The sequence below is a fragment of the Pan paniscus genome, chromosome 11 (assembly GCF_029289425.2).
Source record: "Pan paniscus chromosome 11, NHGRI_mPanPan1-v2.0_pri, whole genome shotgun sequence".
NCBI classification, from domain to species: domain Eukaryota; kingdom Metazoa; phylum Chordata; class Mammalia; order Primates; family Hominidae; genus Pan; species Pan paniscus.
In genome coordinates this window covers 50,115,792-50,134,963 of record NC_073260.2, presented here as the reverse complement: position 1 = coordinate 50,134,963, position 19,172 = coordinate 50,115,792, and the positions used below count along the sequence as shown (strand labels likewise).

General features: G+C 39.3%; 1 protein-coding gene across 36 annotated transcripts in view; it reads left to right on the top strand.

Annotated features, from left to right (window-relative positions):
* The window catches only part of SECISBP2 (SECIS binding protein 2), a 50,279-nt gene that overhangs the window by 9,418 nt on the left and 21,689 nt on the right, over window positions 1-19,172 (top strand). For 19 of the 36 annotated variants that reach the window (XR_008619674.2, XR_008619675.2, XR_008619677.2 and 16 more), the window contains 6 exons: window positions 2,403-2,629; window positions 6,653-6,731; window positions 8,266-8,474; window positions 12,204-12,326; window positions 13,607-13,696; window positions 15,091-15,223. Coding sequence is in view for 15 of the 36 variants with exons in the window: in XM_063594343.1 (XP_063450413.1) it covers window positions 2,403-2,629; window positions 6,653-6,731; window positions 8,266-8,474; window positions 12,204-12,326; window positions 13,607-13,696; window positions 15,091-15,223 (861 nt within the window). In the remaining 21 variants the exon portion in view is untranslated. Of the gene's footprint in view, window positions 1-2,402; window positions 2,630-6,652; window positions 6,732-7,779; window positions 7,903-8,265; window positions 8,475-12,203; window positions 12,327-13,606; window positions 13,697-15,090; window positions 15,224-19,172 lie in introns of those variants that run through there. The other 17 variants (XR_010109136.1, XR_010109137.1, XR_008619678.2 and 14 more) reach the window with 6 other exon arrangements.

The window sequence follows — 19,172 nt, the reverse complement described above, 5'->3', positions numbered from 1 at the left end:
AGGATCTTAAGTGCCTATAATTTGTATTATTTGGTATATACATTTTTCTCTTTTCATTGACTTCACTCATAAACCATCTGGTACAAGGGACGTTTATTAACTGTAGTAACTCTGGTCTTATAATTAAATGAGGGGCTTCATGTAGCTGCAGCCTACCTTATCCATTGCATTTCAGGAGAAAGATGGGGAAGAGGTTATGCGTTTTATGCTACCTGCTTCCCTCTAGTTTATTCCAGCAAACTGAAAGATGGAAAGTTTACTAGCACAGAAAATTCATTAGAGTCCCTTTAAATTTGCAATACTATAAAATGTCTAAAAAGAATAATTAAAATGCCCAGCTGCACAATCAGGTTAAGGTAACTATTTCATCAGCCTTAGAATTATAGTCATGCCTCACTTACTGATGGGGACACATTCTGAGAAATGTGCCCTTAGGTGATTTCGTCATTGTGGGAACATTTAGAGTGTACTTACACAGACCTAGATGGTATAGCCAACCACCTAGCTAGGCTATATGATATAGCCTATTGTTCCTAGGTTATAAACCTTTAGACCATATTATTGTACTGAATATTGTAGGCAGTTGTAACATAGTGGTATTTGTGTATCAAAATATAGAAAAGGTACAGCGGTGGCTCACGCCTGTAATCCCAGCACTTTGGGAGTCCAAGACGGGCGGATCACGAGGTCAGGAGATCAAGATCATCCTGGCTAACACGGTGAAACCCCATCTCGACTGAAAATACAAAAAATTAGCCTGGCGTGGTGGCGGGCACCTGTAGTTCCAGCTACTCGGGAGGCTGAGGCAGGAGAATGGCATGAACCCGGGAGGCGGAGCTTGCAGTGAGCCGAGATCAAGCGTCCCCGCACTCCAGCCTGGGAGACAGAGCGAGACTCCGTCTCCAAAAAAAAAAAAAAAAGATACAAAATGTTTTACCCGTATAGGGCACTTACCATGAATGGAGCTGGCAGAACTGGAAGTTGCTCTGGGTGATTCAATGACTGAGTGGTGGGTGAATGTGAAGGCCTAGGGTGTTACTGTACACTGTTGTAGACGTTCTAAACTTTGTACACTTAGGCTACATGAAATTTATAAAAGTATTTTTTTCAATAATTAACCTTAGCTTACTGTAACTTTTTTACTTTATACATTTTTAATTTTTCTAACTTTCTGACTCTTGTAATAACACTTACCTTTTGTAATAAAACACAAACATGCAGAAAAACCAAAAATACTTGGCTTGGACAAAAATATTTTCTTTCTTTACATCCTTACTCTATAAGCTTTTTCCTATTAATTTTTTTTTTAACTTTGTACACTTTTTAATTAAAAACAAAGACACAACCACACACATTAGCCTAGGCCTGTACAGGGTCAGAATCATCTGTATCACTGTCTTCCACCTCCACATATTGTCCCACTGGAAGGTCTTCAGGGACAGTAACATGCGTGGAGCTGTCATCTCCTGTGATAACAATGCCTTATTCTGGAATCCCTCCTGAGGGACCTGCCTGAAGCTGCTTTATACTTAAGTTTTTCTTCTGTCGTTTTGTGTTTTTTTTTTTTTTGAGACAGAGTCTCACTGTGTTACACAGGCTGGAGTGCAGTGGCACTATCTTGGCTCACTGCAACCTCTGCCTCCCAAGTTCAAGCAATTCTTGTGCCTCAGCCTCCCAAGTAGCTAGGGGGCATGTGCCCCCACACCCAGCTAATTTTTGTATTTTCAATAGAGTTGGGGTTTTACCATGTTGGCCAGGCTGGTCTGGAACTCGTGGCTGCATCTGCCTGCCTCAGCCTCCCGAAGTGCTGGGATTAAGGCGTGAGCCACCTTGCCCTGGCCAAATTTTTCTTTTGTAAGTAGAGGGAGTATATACTCCAAAGATAAAAAGTATAATACATAAACAAGTGACATAGTTGTTTATTGTCATTACCGAGTATTATGTACAGTACATCATCGCATGTACTATACTTTTATATGCCTGTTAGCTCAGTAGGTTTGTTTACACCGGCATCACCACAAACGTGAGTAATCGCACCATGACATTACCAGTAGACAATAGGAATTTTTCAGCTTCGTTACAATCTTATGGGGCTGTTGTATACGTAATCCATTGTTGATCAGACCATCATATGTGGCGCGTGACTATACATACTCCTAAAATATACAGTGCATTTTGGTTTTTCTGCATGATGGCCCCAACCAGAGTGATTGATACTTATGGTCATTTAAACTTTATACTTTTACAAAGGAAGGTGAACAACACCGGTAAGAGTTACGGTGTTTTGACAACAACCTGTTGCATCAATAGCAATAGTCTTTGTACTCTGCAATTTTTGCTTGCGTACTGGTCATCAAACAGTAACTAAATTTTTACTCTTACTTTTAATTTTGTAATTACAGATGGTTACCATAAGCGAACAGACAGGAAATCCAGAATCATTGCAAAAAATATATCTACCTCCAAACCTGAGTTTGAATTTACCACACTGGACTTTCCTGAACTGCAAGGTGCAGAGAACAATATGTCAGAGATACAGAAGCAACCCAAGTGGGGACCTGTCCACTCTGTCTCTACCGACATTTCTCTTCTAAGAGAAGTAGTAAAACCAGCTGCAGTGTTATCAAAGGTGAGGTGAGGGTTTTTCTCTCTCTTTTTCTTTTTCCTTTGTACACTTTAAATTGTCTCATTTCAAACATTACACATTAAATCTTGCTGTGGGCTTTGATGTCCATGGAGATGGGGAGGATGTATTGGGGGAAGCCTTTCATTGAGCACTTAGATGACCTTCTTTGTTTGAACAGTTTATAATGAGGCTGTAACATCTAGTGCAGCTATTGTTTTATTTGTGTGTTTTGTTTTGTTTTGTTTTGTTTTTGAAACGGAGTCTCGCTCTGTCACCAGGCTGCAGTGCAGTGGCACGATCTCAGCTCACTGCAACCTCCGCCTCCTGGGTTCAAGCAATTCTCCTGCCTCAGCCTCTCGAGTAGCTGGGACTACAGGCGCACGCTGCCACGCCGGCTAATTTTTTTTTGTATTTTAGTAGAGACGGGATTTCACCATGTTGCCCAGGCTGGTCTTGAACTCCTGAGCTAAGGCAATCCGCCTGCCTGGGCCTCCCAAAGTGCTAGGATTACAGGCGTGAGCCACCCACGCCACTGTGCCCGGCTGTAGCTATTGTTTTAAAAGAATCACCTAGTATACCTTTTTTTTTGTGGGGAGGGAGTCTCACTGTGTTGCCCAGGCTGAAGTGCAGTGGCGCGATCTTAGCTTCTTGGCTCACTACAATCCCCGCCTTCCGGGTTCAAGCAGTTCTCCTGCCTCAGCCTCCGGACTAGCTGGGACTACAGGTACATGCCACCATATCTGGCTAATTTTTTTGTATTTTTAGTAGAGATGGGGTTTTACCATATTGGTCTGGCTGGTCTCCAACTCCTGACCTCAGGTGATCCACCTGCCTCGGCCTCCCAAAGTGCTGGGATAACAGGCTTGAGCCACCGTGCCCAATCTAGTATACTCCTTTTTATATGGTAGCTGAAAGGTATTGTGGTGCCTCAGAAGGAAAAGGTTGTAACAGAGTCTAGCCGCTTTGACAGCCCATTTTCAACACGCTACTTCTAACATGCTGATAGCACTTTTTCCAACATAGAAAAAAAAGACTTTTATAAAAATTGAAATACATTAAGTCCTCACATAATGTTGTCAATAGGTTCTTGGAAACTGCACTTTAAATGAAAGGCTGTATAGTAGGTCCTCCAGTAACATTTTCTTCACCATCATTTCATTATGATGTTGATGAAAAAAGGAATTGGTTTTGTTTTATGTTGTTTTGTTTAAAGTCACAGTTTCCAAGAACCTGTCCATGGTACTGAGGACTTAACTGTAGTAATATTTAAAACTGCATAGTGTAACTTTTGAATTTTCCAGGCTTTTATTACATCTTTGTCTTGTTAATGATGCAGCAAATTCAGGAAAACTTATTACAGCAGGTAATTCACTTTGTTCAACATTTGATCTCAGAGTTTTAGTCCACCAAGTTGAGGCATTTCTCTCAAATGGATTGATTTGAGACTTCCAGGAAGAAATAGTGTCTGGTTAGTAGTTCCTAAAATGGCTTCTGATGAATTTCCACTGAAGGAGCAGTGGAGTACATGCCAATACGAAGGCAAGTAGAAAGAAGAAAGATAAAGAAAACAGGCCTCACCCATTCGCTTTACCTCTTGAATTGAGAAAGGATTTGTTTCCTGCCCTTGGACTTCTGTTAGGTGCCTGGACACTAAGGCCTGAAGGCTCAGTGACAGTTGCTGGTAATGTGCAGAAGATAGGCCATTGTGTAGCAGTTTGCATGCAGGACCCTCATACAGTTGTACCCTCACACTGTTGTAGCATGGTGCTTTCCTGTCAAAGAGCTGGGAGAAGTCAGGCCAACTGATGGCTATCTAAAAATCATAGTTCCATCTGGCCTGCTCCAGGGGCTCCAGGCTGGGTTTGTGCGGTGGCTGAATAGCCACGGCGCTGCCGGGCTTCATCACGTACCGCTCTCATGAGTGCCCTACAGAAGTAGTCCAGGATGCTGTGTAAGCCTCAGGGTCAGCTCGTGGAGTGAGCAGGAGTGTGACTGGGGCTTTATATCAAGGTCACTTGTTACATGTGACTGTTAAAGTGTTTGAACATATGAAGTAAGATAGAAGATATACATACTGATTGCTCTATTAATAGAGTCACATACACTCTTGAATTATGTGTGGGCTTTTTAAAAAGTTATTTCCTTCTAAAAGAAACTTTTTCCTGATGATATTAGTAATGTCTGTAAATGACAAAAAATATATATATTTGTCTGAAATTGTACAACCAAAAGAAAAGCATGCTTAACACATAATCTTTTAAAAATGGTCTATTGTGGGAATTTCCTTCACCTTGAGATTATAAATACGTACAGTCTTATGTTTGAATTGTTTAAAACTTTGTTCGTATTTTTTCCATGTCATTAAGTATTTTTTGAAAGCAACTTGCATTGGATCTCTCATACTGATAGGTATAATTTATTTAACCATTCTTGAACAGGTAAGCTATTTCTAATTTTTTATTGGCCTTGGTGAGCATAAAAGTTATGTTTACTAAAAGAACAGGCTGTGTTTTAATATTATTTTTTATTCCTGGACTCATGTTATGAATTGACAAATGGATAAATTTGTGAAGCATATGAATTCTAAAAATTATTTTAAATCCATTATCTACTTAATGGATTCAGCTTTGAATCTTTTAATTTACTTTTACCTCTGGTGTTAGTCACTTGGAGGAGCCTTTTAATATACTCGACCCCCCCATACACATAGCGTCATTATATGTCTTATGTTTAATATGTGAGACAGCCTTCTGTCTTCATAAAACAGGGCATACATTGCAGGCTTACATTTGTTGTCTTTGTAGACATTTTGATGGACTGTTGAACTTTGGTGTGTGCCTAGTGAATGATGGCTTTTGCATTTACATGGGATCATTGCAGCTTTAAGAATTGTGTGGTGCATCTGTGCCAACTTGGAAAGTTTGTCAGTAGTATGTTAAAGTTTTTTTAAAAGTTGCCACAATACTATGTGTGGTGTGATTCCATTATGGGAATCCGCATAAAAATATGATACACAAATGTTTATATCACAGGCAAAGAAGTAGAAGGATACTAATGAAGCCATAGATGTGGGTGGTGTTTTCCTCTAGGGAGTGAGATTTGGTTGAAGGAAGTAATTTAACTTTTCACTTTATGTACTTATATATTTGGAAATTTTAATTAGCATATATTTTGCAGATTTTAAGAATGGCAAGGGAAGCTATATTTTAAAATTAAGTGATTACTTTGAAATGGAAAGTAACTGCTTAGGCTTTTTTAAAAAAATAGATTTTATGTTCGAGAGCAGTTTTAGGTTCACAGCAAAGTTGAGAGGAAAGTACAGATTTCCCATATGCCCCTTGCCTGCACACACACACACACACACACAGCCTCCTTCATTATCAACATCTTGTGCTAGAGTAATGCATTTGTTACAATTGATGACCTGCATTGACATGTCATCATCACCCAAAGCGCATCGTTTGCATTAGGGTTCACTGTTGGTGTTGTGTCTTCTAAGAGTTTGGGGAAATGCATAATGATGTGTGTCTACCATAGTAGTATGGTACAGAGTGGTTTCACTGCCCTAAAAATCTTCTGTGCTTCACCTGTTTATCCCTCCCTCCCCTCAGCCCCTGCTAACTACTATCTTTTTATTGTCTCCACAGTTTTGTCTTTTCTAGAATGTCATATAGTTGGAATCATATAGTATGTAGCCCACATCTTGGCTGCTTCCAAGTTGTGGCAGTTATGAGTAAAGCTGCTATAAACATCCGTGTGCAGGTTTTTGTGTGGACATAAGTTTTCACCTCCTTTGGATAATTACCAAGGAGTGCAGTGGCTAAATCATATGGTAAGAGTATGGTTAGTTTTGTAAGGAATTGCTAAACTATTAAATATCTCCCAAAGTGGCTGTAATATTTTTCATTCTTACCAGCAATGAATAAGGATTTCTGTTGTCAAAGTGTTCTGGATTTTGATATGTAGTGTTATATCCTTGTTTTAATTTGCATTTCTCTGATGACATCTAATGTGTTTGCTTTTTAGGGTGAAATAGTGGTGAAAAATAACCCAAATGAATCTGTAACTGCTAATGCCGCTACCAATTCTCCTTCATGTACAAGAGGTAAAAGTGGCTGCAAAAATATTAATTTTTAAAATGTCATAGATTTTTAAAGTTCATTTTTAACTCCAGTGCAGTTGAAATGATTTTTGTTGTAAAGACTTAAGACAGCTAATGAATTGTGGGTAACCTAACATCAGTGTTAGTTTAGAAAGTTAAGTAGATGAGATCCCACATCCACACACAAAGAGTATAAAATAAGAGACAAGAATTCTAAATGAAGTACACATCCAATTCAGTGAGAAATTTTATGAACTCAGCAGTAACTACTTCCTTTAGTATTGCCTATTCTCAAAAGTTTTTGAGACCTTTAAAGATTGAGAACCCCAAAGAGCTCTTTTTTATTTGGGTGATACCTGTCAACACTTGCCCTATTCAAAGTTCAAACAAATTTGCTTAAAAATAACAATAAATTAAGCGTGTTGCATTTTAAGATAGCATATTTTTAGGAAAACTATTTTTCCAAATTAAAAAGCTGTAGTGCAGAGAGCAGCCTTGCTTTCCACTTGCGCAGCTCTGCCATCTGGCTCTGTAGATCTGCCGTGGCATTCACCTGCCTCACGGTCCTGCCTCATACAGCATTTGGAAGACTCCCAGGTGTTCTCGTGAGAGAGGGAGAGTAGGGAAGGCAACTGATGCGTTTGTACTCCAGAACGGTTTTAACTCCATAGACACCTGCAAGGGTCATGGGAGCCTCCTGCCACACTGTAAGGACTGCTCATCTGTCCTGTCCTGGCCAAGAAGTAATATTTTCAGAGAGAGTTCCATGTGCCCTGCTTTGAAATTTTTACAGTAGCTTGTCCTAACAGAGACATTTTTACAAAATGATTCCAAATTTATTCATAGGGTGTTTTTTTTTATGTTCTCATGTTCGATATGTATGTGGTTGAGTAATGGTCTGTACTTCACAGGCTGCTCTGAGGATGTGTAGTTCTCTAGTGAGGGGAACAGTCTGTTTTACCCTTGGGGGTAGCCACAGGCTGCTGACAGGTGTTCACCTGCCTGTGTCCTGATAGATGTCTTTTTGTTTTGTCTGTATATAGAGTTTCATGGGCACCTAAAGGAGTAGTGTTGCTGTACTTATGCCTCTGTTCTAAAAGAAATAAATTACCAGTTATTGTGATAGCTGAAGTCTAGTGATCTTTGACTTCTGATGTTAAAGGTACACTTCAAGGTTAGTAGGGCCAAAATTTGATCTTTAGTTCGTTAATTCTGTGTGCTTGCCACGTGGACGTTTATTGTGGATTGTTTTTTAACTAAAACTACTGTTTGTCTACCCACCTCCAACCCCCAGGTTAAAAAACCAGTTTCCAGGAAAATTAACCTTACAAGTTAAAAGGGAAAAAAATGCAGCATGCATGCCCCAAGAAGAAAAACAAGTTTAGTGACTACTGTAGTTTCCAAGAGGATGTTTTAAATGATAGCCTACATTTAATGATGCTCTGAGCAGTTACCTCATGTAATGCATGTTTGAGTAACTAAGGAATTTCTATTTTACTGTTGAGATTGTTCAACAATTTTGGTTATCTTTGAGCAGAGTTATCTTGGACACCAATGGGTTATGTTGTTCGACAGACATTATCTACAGAACTGTCAGCAGCCCCTAAAAATGTTACTTCTATGATAAACTTAAAGACCATTGCTTCATCAGCAGATCCTAAAAATGTTAGTATACCATCTTCTGAAGCTTTATCTTCGGATCCTTCCTACAACAAAGAAAAACACATTATTCATCCTACCCAAAAGGTACGTGTCACTAGAGACAGAAAGTAGTATGGTGGTTGCCAGGGGCTCAGTAGAGTGGGGAATGAGAAGTTATTTTTTAATGGGTAGAGAGTTTCAGTTTTGCTAGGAGAAATGAGTTTCTGAAGATGGATGGTGATGATGGTTGCACAACAGTGAGTGTACTTAATGCCACTGAAATATTCATTTAAAAATAGTTAAGACGGGCCGGGTGCGGTGGCTTACGCCTGTAATCCCAGCACTTTGGGAAGCCAAGGCGGGCAGATCATGAGGTCAGGAGATGGAGACCATCCTGGCTAACACGGTGAAACCCCATCTCTACTAAGAAATACAAACAAATTAGCTGGGCATGGTGGCGGGTGCCTGTAGTCCCAGCTACTCGGGAGGCTGAGACAGGAGAATGGCATGAACCTGGGAGGCGGAGCTTGTAGTGAGCCAAGATCGCACCAGTGCACTCCAGCCTGGGCAACACAGTGAGACGTCGTCTGAAAAAAAAAAAAAAGTTAAGATGGTATGTTTTATGTTATATATATATGGTACTATCATAAAAAAAGATTAGGGAAAAAGAGATGTGCATCACGTTTTGATTACGTTGATTTTCTGTGCCACTGAGTAGTCTTTGTTTTTTAGATGGAGTCTCACTGTTGCCCAGCCTGGAGTGCAGTGGCATGATCTTGGCTCACTGCAAGCTCCGCCTCTCAGGCTCAAGCGATTCTCCTGCCTCTGCCTCCCGAATAGCTGGGATTACAGGTGCCTGCCACCATGCCTGGCTAATTTTTGTATTTTTAGTAGAGATGGGGCTTCACCATATTGGCTAGGCTAATCTCACTCCTGACCTCAGGTGATCCATCCACCTCGGCCTCCCAAAGTGCTGGGATTACTGGCGTGAGCCACCGTGCCTGGCCAGGATAGTCTTTTTTTAATCCCTCCAAATCCTAACTGTAATTGGGTTTCATTCTATACTGTAGTCACTAGTCTGAGTTTATTGTACTTGCACTTTGAATAAAAAATAGGTTTTGAGTCATGAAATACAAGTGATAGCTTTTCTTTATGAGTGAGAATGTACATTTTAGACCTATCGACTTAAAATATCTGTGAGCCATTTTGAAGTCTTTAAAGAAGAAATATTGGCATAAGTTTATGCTCTGGTGTATAAAGTTTCTGCTTCTTTTTCCCCCAGTCTTTGTTGAATTTAAATGGCTTTTACCAGTACAAGAGTACTAGTAGCAAAATAATTGAATTCTACATTTTGTGATCATGTGGTACGTGTTACTGATTTTTGGTTAATGGAATTTATTTACTTGTTATAAGATAGCATTCAGAATAGATTTTTTTCCCTTAAGTAATTTTAAGTGCTTTTTGTTTTTTTTTTTTTCACTGCAGCTTTGATCTCCCTGGCTCAAGCAGTCCTTCCACCTCAGCCTTTCTAGCAACTGGGACTACAGGCATGCACCACCACGTCCAACTAGTATTTGTATTTTTTATAGAGACAGGGTTTTGCCATGTTTCCCAGGCTGGTCTTGAACTCCTGGGCTCAAGCAGTCCTCCTGCCTCAGCCTCCCAAAGTGCTGAGATTACAGGCGTGAGCCACCACACCCAACTTTTAAGTTACATTTTTATTGATTCCTAGAACTGTTTCTTCAAGAGCCTTTTTTTTTTTATTGGCCTAAATATGGTTGTTGATTTTCATTGTGTATGGATATATTATGTTAGCTTGAAATGTGGCCTTGTTTAGCGTAATGGTTTCCTGTCTTTTTGAGTATGAGGATACTTTCTGATTTCCAAAAATGTAATTAGCCCATTCCACATAAATAGTAGCTATGTATTTATAGTGGTGACAATTACTGTGAAGGTAGATGTGTGCTTGTTCCTCATTGCTCTGTGCATGTATTTGAGAGAGAGCAGTATGTGTAAGGGAGAGACCCTTCCTTTTGTGCACACACTGAACTTGACTCTCGGTGAAGCCTCCTGCCTGTCTCTGGGGCTCCTCTGGGTGGCCAGGCGCAGGCTGGACAACAGCCCACTGTCTAATTCTTTTTTTTTTTTTTTTTTTTTTTTTTTTGAGATGGAGTCTTGCTCTGTCGCCCAGGTTGGAGTGCAATGGCGTGATCTCGGCTCACTGCAACCTCCGCCTCCTGGGTTCAAGCAATTCTCCTGCCTTAGTCTCCCAAGTAGCTGGGATTACAGGTGCCCGCCACCATGCCTGGCTAATTTTTGTATTGTTTTAGTAGAGACGGGGTTTCACCATGTTGGTCAGGGTGGTCTCGAACTCCTGACCTCAGGTGATCCACCTGCCTCGGCCTCCCAAAGTGCTGGGATTACAGGCCTGTGCCACTGCACCTGGCCCCCCACTGTCTAATTCTTTGTTGCAGCTGCCAAGTTACTCTCAGAGCCGGTTTTCCTAATATGCAGTTAGCATTCTAAGAGTTAACAGATTTTGTTTTATTTTCCCAAGATCTTTTTAAAAAGTTTTCTTAATTATAGGCCTAAGAAAAGCTTATTTTAGAAAAATTCTAAAAGATGAGAAGAAAATCAGCATCTCCTGTTATCTTCTAACCCAAATAGCTTTGCATTTTACATAGCTGGAGTGATAGTGATCAGAATGGTTTTTTTAGAAACTTTCTGTATTGTGAAATTTTATTACAGAAATGATAAGTGTAACACTTCAATGATCTACTTATGGAAAAGGTCATCTCTCCCATACTTTTGATGCCTACCTTCAGAGAAACCTTCATTAGCAATCTGGCATATGTCCTGCCTCAGACTCATGAAAATATGAACAAAGAGAGAGGGGTTTCTCTTTTTTTTGTTTTGTTTTGTTTTTTGTTTTCTTAAAATGCGATCATTTTATACACATTACCCTTAAACCTGTCTTTTTCACTTAGAAAAACATCATGGACAGCTCCTGTGGGTCAGTAGATAAGCATATTCTTTTTAATAGCTGCTGAGACTTTTACTTCTGAAGTGTAAATTCGCACTGGGTATAAAGCAGGGCCTAAAACAAAAAGTTCCCTGCCCTTTTACAGCCTCCCCATTCTGATGGAGGGAGGCCGACAACACGCAGACAGATGTAGGACATGTCAGAGAGTGATCAGTGCTCTGAAGAGAAAACCATGGGCAGTCCAAGGGTAGAAAGCAACGGGTAGATGGAGATGAGGAGCAGCCCCAGCCTAGCCAAATTCTAGTGAAGGGGCTTCAGTGCAAAGGCCCTGTGGCCAAATCACATCTGACCTGGATGAGGAGAGGCCCAGGGGGTTAGGGGCCTGTAGGAATGATGAGGTCACATTTAGCAGTCCTGGGATGGTCCCAGGTGTTTGTCTGAAGGTTCCATGGGTGATTCTGCTCTGCAGACAGGTGTGATGTGCAGATGAGGAACGACTGGGTCGTGCTGATGGAAATGGCCTGCCTGGAATTATATGGAGAGCTTAGGCTGGGATCAGGAAGGTCACGAACACCATGATCTCCTCAAGCTGAAAACTAGGTTCTGTCCAAATCCACCAGTTTTCAAAAGGAATTGGGCATTACAACTATTTGAACAAACTTTTTTTTCCTTCAGAACTATTCTAGTGAATGCTGGCTTTTTAAAAAACAGGGGATGAGGAACCTAACTCTGAATAAAATTGTCATGTGATTATAGGACTTGATATCTTAATTTTGTTGATACATAGTGTTAAACATTTTATTGACCGCCCTAAAAACTGAGGATTTTTTGCTTTGATTTTTTTATTCTAGTCTAAAGCATCACAAGGTAGTGACCTTGAACAAAATGAAGCCTCAAGAAAGAATAAGAAAAAGAAAGAAAAATCTACATCAAAATATGAAGTCCTGACAGTTCAAGAGCCTCCAAGGATTGAAGTACATTTATATTTATTATTCACATGGTGTGATATAATAAGTGGGTCTTTCTTAAAAGAAACTTGGGTTCATATTGGTTTCCTAAGTGAAAATCTCAAGGGCTTTTTAATGATCATTTTCGTAGTGCTAAAGAAAACAGTAGCCACTCTTCTCACCTCTTCATTTTGGCTTCCCAGTTGTCTCAGAGCAGCCACTCAGTGAACATCCGAATGAATGAATGGTCTGGAGACAAAACTACTTGTATCAGAGTTGAATAGTTTGTGTGCCATATTACTAATATTTCCCCTCAGTTATCTTCTTTACCTGTTTTTTTTTTTTTCTTGCTTTAGGATGCTGGCTTTTGCAGGGCCTCCTTTTCTATCCAGAAGTCTTATTATAAAGTGCTTCATTATAGAGAGAAATGTAGAATACTATAGAACCATTGAGGGCCCAAGTCAGGAAGATTTCAGGAACTTCCAAAAGCATGCTTTAATTGTTCCATGATACTCCAAGTATGTCATGTACTCTAAGGAGCCAGCCTGGGTTCTAACTTAATTTCTCGTGTGCCTGGTTGTTTTCTTTACATTGCTGTACCAGAGCAAGTGGCCTGGCTGCTTGTGCAGGCCGAAGGCTCTCTCAGAGGTGCTGCCCAGGTGCCCAGCTTAGGGTCAAGCCCAGGCATTCCCACAGACTTGGGGTGGGGGTTCCCAAGGCTCTTAGAACATCATTTGAGAATAGCTGGGTTACATGTTTGAAAACGTACCGTGGCAGAGCATTATGGTTTAGACAAGTGAATAATTTATATTTCTGCCCCATGTTTCCCATCTTTTTCCAAGGAACCTAAAATATTGACAAAATGACATAGGCATTTTTAAGTGATTAAAAAATGGTTTTTTAGCAGGCCTGTTGCCTTTGGCTCCATTTATTAGCCTGGGTTCACCAGAGATAACGTGTAAATCTACTGAATCTGGATGGTTTCTCTAATGAAAAACATAATCCTTTGAAGAACAGGTACTTGAATACTCTCATGCCAAGGTGGTCCAAGGTCAGTTCTTTAGATCCCTCGGTGTACCAAGATTGTTGGTGGCACTATTTTTCTGGGTACAGGGGTATTAGAACTGTGGCCTTTAAATTTGCTCTAAGTTAAATAAAGCAGAAGCTCTTATGTGAGAGTTTCGCGGCTTTTTTTTTTAAATCACTTTTAAGGGACCTTACTGAAGAATGAAAATATAAGCAAGGAAAAGGTTGCACTTGGCATGTTTGCATTAACAAAGAGCTAAAGGGGTGTGTGGTTTACTTAGGATGCCGAAGAATTTCCCAACCTGGCAGTTGCATCTGAAAGAAGAGACAGAATAGAGACACCGAAATTTCAATCTAAGCAGCAGCCACAGGTAATTTTTAGATTGAAACCACAAATTGCTTTAGGCTTAACTCTTCTGGCTCAACTAAATGCTTGAGAAAAACTGCTTTCCAGACATTTCTGTATGGTGACAGGTGGTTTTGTTTTGATTCATTCCTTCATGAGAGAACTGCACCCAGCATGTTGAAACAGAACTGCTCTTAAATAATAAGATTTTATTATTTGATAATAAGACTTATTTTATAAGATTATTATTTTATAATAAGATTTGGTAACTGCAGTTGCTAAGTTGGAAAGGAGGGGGATCATACTGCCCTATGAAACTTTAAGGGGAAAAAGTTGACTCAGTTTATTTGGGAAACAGAAGAATTTTTTTGCAAGTCAGTAATGTCTGACAGAAGAAAAATAAGAGAGGCACTACAGTTTTACTCTGTGCAGTCAAAATAGAAGCTAAAGTGGAGGTGATTCCCCTTCTCTACTCCACCACCTACCCCGTAGATTCAGGAGGGAGCTTGTGAGTCATAATTTAGATGGGGAACTTGTGTACTTGTAGACATTTATTTGCTAGGAGATTCATTGTCGTTTTGCCTTTTAAAGGGGGCTGTTGTTTTCGCATTCATGAAAAATAAAATTCTAAACCTTTGTGTGAGTTAACTTTCAATTCAATGTTATAATTTACTCATCTTCCTTCCATGTAGCAGGCCTCCTTGCCTGTCCTTTGTTGCACTTGGTACTTTCCCCTGATGGGAGCCCTCAGCCAGTAGGGTTTTTGGTGTCCTGGAAGAGAACACTTGGCAGGAGAATGGAGCGGAGGCACTAAAGCAAATGGGATACCATGCCTCAGGACATATCACTGGGCTTCCTTGTACAACTTTTTATATAGTCTCAAAACCCAAATCACAACAATTTCAAAAATAACACTTGTTTTGAGCATATCAGACTTTGAGCCTGCATTTAATATTATTTGCTGAGTATGATTTGGGCTTATGTAGACTTTTGGTTGTATCACTATAATTTCATGGCATTTGTTGGTTTACGGAGGCATTTGGAGAGAGAATGGGGCTAATGAGGCGATAGTACTAACCAAGTAGCCTCACACACAGACTTTGTAGCCAAAGACTTTATACAAGTGCTAGTGTCTTGCCTGTAGATGTGTATTGTTGACTACTCACAATGGAGATATAGACAAAAGTGTAGGTGATTTAATATAAACCCAATGTTCTGAAAGAAGGAAGACATAAACAACCATGGTAATACTGGCAGATAATGTGGGCTTGATTTTTTTTCCTTTCATTACTTGAATTTTTAAAAATTCTTTTTTATAGTCTCAATCTTTTTCATTTTATCTTTACATCAGTTTTTTGTAAAAAGAAAAGCACAGTTTGTATAGTTTTATAAGTAAACTTACGAATTTTGAACTTTCAGGATAATTTTAAAAATAATGTAAAGAAGAGCCAGCTTCCAGTGCAGTTGGATTTGGGGGGCATGCTGACAGCCCTGGAGAAGAAGCAGCACTCTCAGCATGCAAAGCAGTCCTCCAAACCAGTGGTAGTCTCAGGTAAGAGAGTCTTTCCGTCTCAGGCAAGTGGTTGGAAGTCTTTTTCAGCTAGATTATTATGTTACCATTTTCTCTTGTTATCAAAAGTTATTTATAGATAAAACAGTGTGATGCTAGAATAAGCATAGATAAGGACCTGTGGAATAGAATTAAGAGTCCAGAAATAAATTCATGGATCTGTGACCAATTGATTTTTCATAAGTATGCAAAGTCCATGAAGAGAACAAAGAACAGTCTCTTTAAAATGGTACTAGAACATCTGGATTTCCACATGCTAAAGAATAGTCATACCTCCTACCTCACACCATAGATCGAAATGAACTCAAAATGAATCAATGAGCTAAATATAAGAGCTAAAACTATAAAACTCTTAAAAGAAAACGGGTAAATCTTCATGATCTTTTATTAGACATTGGATTTTTAGATACGGCACCAAAAAGATGGGCAACAAAAGAACAATAAACTTTGGACTTCATTAAAATTAAAAATTTTTGCATACCGAAGGACATTATCAAGAAAGCGGAAAGACATCTTACAGAATGGGAGAAAATATTTGCAAATCATGTATCTGATAGGGGATTAATATTCAAATATTTAGGAACTCCAGCTGAATAGCAAACAATCCAATTTAAAAATGGGCAAAGGACTGGAAAAGACATTTCTCCAAAAGTACACAAGTGGTCAATAAGTGCTTGAAAAGATACTCAATATCATTAGTCATCAGGGAAATAAATATTAATCAAAAGTACAGTGAAATACTACTTCCCACCTAGTGGGATGATTATAATCCAAAAACAGAAAATAACAGGTGTCAGTGAAGATGTGGAAAAATTGGAACCCCGTACGCTGCCGGTGGGAATGTAAAATGGTGCAGCCATTGTGGAAGACAACCTGGTGGCTACTTGAACAATGCTCAATGCAGTTACTACATGACTCAGCGATTTCACTCCTCAGCATTTACCCAAAAGAAGACAGACTTAGACACTTTTACACTGGGGTTTGTTATGGCATTATTCACAATAACCAAACGGTAGAAACAGCGCAAATGTTCATTACCACATAATGGTGTAAACAAATGTGGTATACCTACACAATGTAATATGCAACCTTAAAAAAGGAATGAATTCTTATACATGATACAACATGAAAGAAACCTGAAAACATTATACCATATAAAATTAGCTAGACACAGAAACACAACTACTGTGTGATTCCACCTAAAAGAAATATCTGGAATAGGCAAATTGATAAAAGCATAGATTAGAGGATACCTGGGGCTGGGGGAAAAGGAATAGTGAGTTATTATTAATGGGGACAGAGTATTCATTGGAGCATTAAAAAGTCTTGAAAATGGATAGTAGTAATGGTTACACAACATTGTGAATATAATTTATGCAGCTGAATTGCGCACTTAAAAACAGTTAAAATGGTACATTTTATGTCATATTACCACAATTAAAACATTTTTAAGTTATTAAAATAGGATGATTTTTAAAAATTGATCTTATTAAAAGATGAGCTTTCCACTTGATATGATGACATTGTGTAGCTGAAAATCTCCTTATCTGTAGAAGTGTCCTGAGTTTCTGAAGATCTTTACTGTCTGGGTGAGGAAGCTGCATTCCATGGAAATGGTTTACTGCCTGTGCATGGGGCACCACTGGGAACAGTGTTGAGTAGTGCTGATGTGGCTGCCTCTTTCCTCTGACACATCTTCTCTTAAGAGCCAAGACAGTTAAAACGCACAATATGTCATAAAAAGCAACATGAAAATTTTCTACCATAGGCTTTTAGATATGTTTCTTCCTTTTGAAGTAGTTTATTATTTCAAAAAATGCTACTTTTTTTTTTAAATCTGTGGATCTTCTTTTTTTTAAACTTTTATTTTAGATTCAGGGGTACACATGCAGGTTTGTTATATAGGTAAACTTGTGTCATGGGGGTTTGTTGTACAGATTATTTTGTCACTCAGGTACTAAGCCTGGTAACCAATAGTTATTTTTTCTGATATTCTCCTTCCTCCCACCCTCAAGTAGGCCCCAGTGTCTGTTGTTCCCTCCATGTGTCCATGTGTTCTCATCATTTAGCTCCCAATTATAAGTGAGAACATGTGGTATTTGGTTTTCTGTTCCTGCGTTAGTTTGCTAAGGATGGTCTCCAACTCCATCCACGTTCCTACAAAGGACATGGTCTCATTCTCTTTTATGACTGCATAGTATTCCATGGTGTATATGTACCACATTTTCTTTATCCAGTGTACTGTTGCTGGGCATTTAGGTTGATTTCATGTCTCTGCTATTGTGAATAGTACTGCAGTGAACATTCACATGCATGTGTCTTTATAGTAGAATGATTTATATTCCTTTGGGTATATACCCAGTAATGGGATTGCTGGGTCAAATGGTATTTCTGTTTTTAGGTCTGAGGAATCACCACACTGCTTTCCACAGCGGTTGAACTAATTTACACTCCCAGCAACAGTGTATAAGCGATTCTTTTTCTCCGCAACCTCGCCAGCTTCGTTGTAGCCATTCTGACTGATGTGAGATGGTATCTCATTGTGGTTTCGATTTGCATTTCTCTAATGATTAAGTGATGTTGAGGTTTTTCTCGTATGCTTGTTGGCCACGTGTATGTCTCTTGAAAAGTGTCTGTTCATGTCCTTTGCCCACTTTTTAATGGGGTTTTTTTTCTTGCAAATTTGTTTAAGATCCTTGTAGATGTTGGATATTAGACCTTTGTCCGATGGATAGATTGCAGAAATTTCTCCCATTCTGTAGGCTGTCTGTTCACTCTGATGATGGTTTGTTTTGCAATGCAGAAGCTCTTTAGTTTAATTAGATCCCATTTGTCAATTTTTGCTTTTGTTGCAGCTTTTGATGTCTTTGTCATGAAATCTTTGTCAGTTCCTGTGTCCAAAATGGTATTGCCTGGGCTGTCTTTCAGTGTTTTTATAGTTCTGCATTTTACGTTTAAGTCTTTAATCCATCTTGAGTTGATTTTTGTATGTGGTGTAAGGAAGGGGTCCAGTTTCAATTTTCTGCATATGGCTAGCCAGTTATCCCAGCACCATTTATTGAATAGGGAGTCCTTTCCCCATTGCTTGTGTTTGTCAACTTCGTCATTTGTTCCTCGCTTCCTCCTTTACTGCCTTTGGTGTTAAATGTTTTTAGAGTACACTTTTGATTTCTTTGTTGTTTTTTTTAACTTTAGTTTGAAAAACTACCTTCTTAGCAGTTGCTGTAGGGATTACAATATACATGTTAGTTTATATATTGAAGAAACTTTACTCCAGTAGGTCTCCATTTTCTTCCTCCCCCTTTATGCTATTGTCATATGGTACATCTAAATAGATTATAAACCAAACACTACAGTGTTGGAACTGCTACTTTATACAGCCATATCTTTTAAAGAAGAGAAGGAACAAGGAAAAAATATGTATTTACCAGTTTCATATTTATGATTTTAGGTGTTCTTTATTCCTCTGGATTCAGTTGCCATCTTGTATCACTTCTGGTAGTATTTCTTCTGGAGGACTTCCTTTGGTATTAGTGACACAAGCAATACTAGCAACAAATTCTCATGGTCTTTGTCTAGGAATGTCTTTATTTTGCATTCACTTTTTGGAGGTTAGTTTTGCTGAATGTAAAATTCTTGTTGACCGCCCCATAGCTCATCCCTATAGCGAGTCTTCCCCTGGACTCTGTGTAAGTCCCCACTGGCCTGGCCCTGTCTGTTGCTTGACTGTTCAAAACGGCAGCCTCAGACTGGCCATGCTGCCATGTCTTCCCCATTTGCTGAAATCACTACTTTAAATGACCATGCTTTGAATTCAGCAAGCCCCTTATGGCAGTGACAGGGAAGCTGCTGGTTTTCATAGCCTTGGCACCTGTTGAATGAGCCAAAGCAGAGCGGGGAGAGACTCTGGGAAAAGCCTCAGACAGGAGTG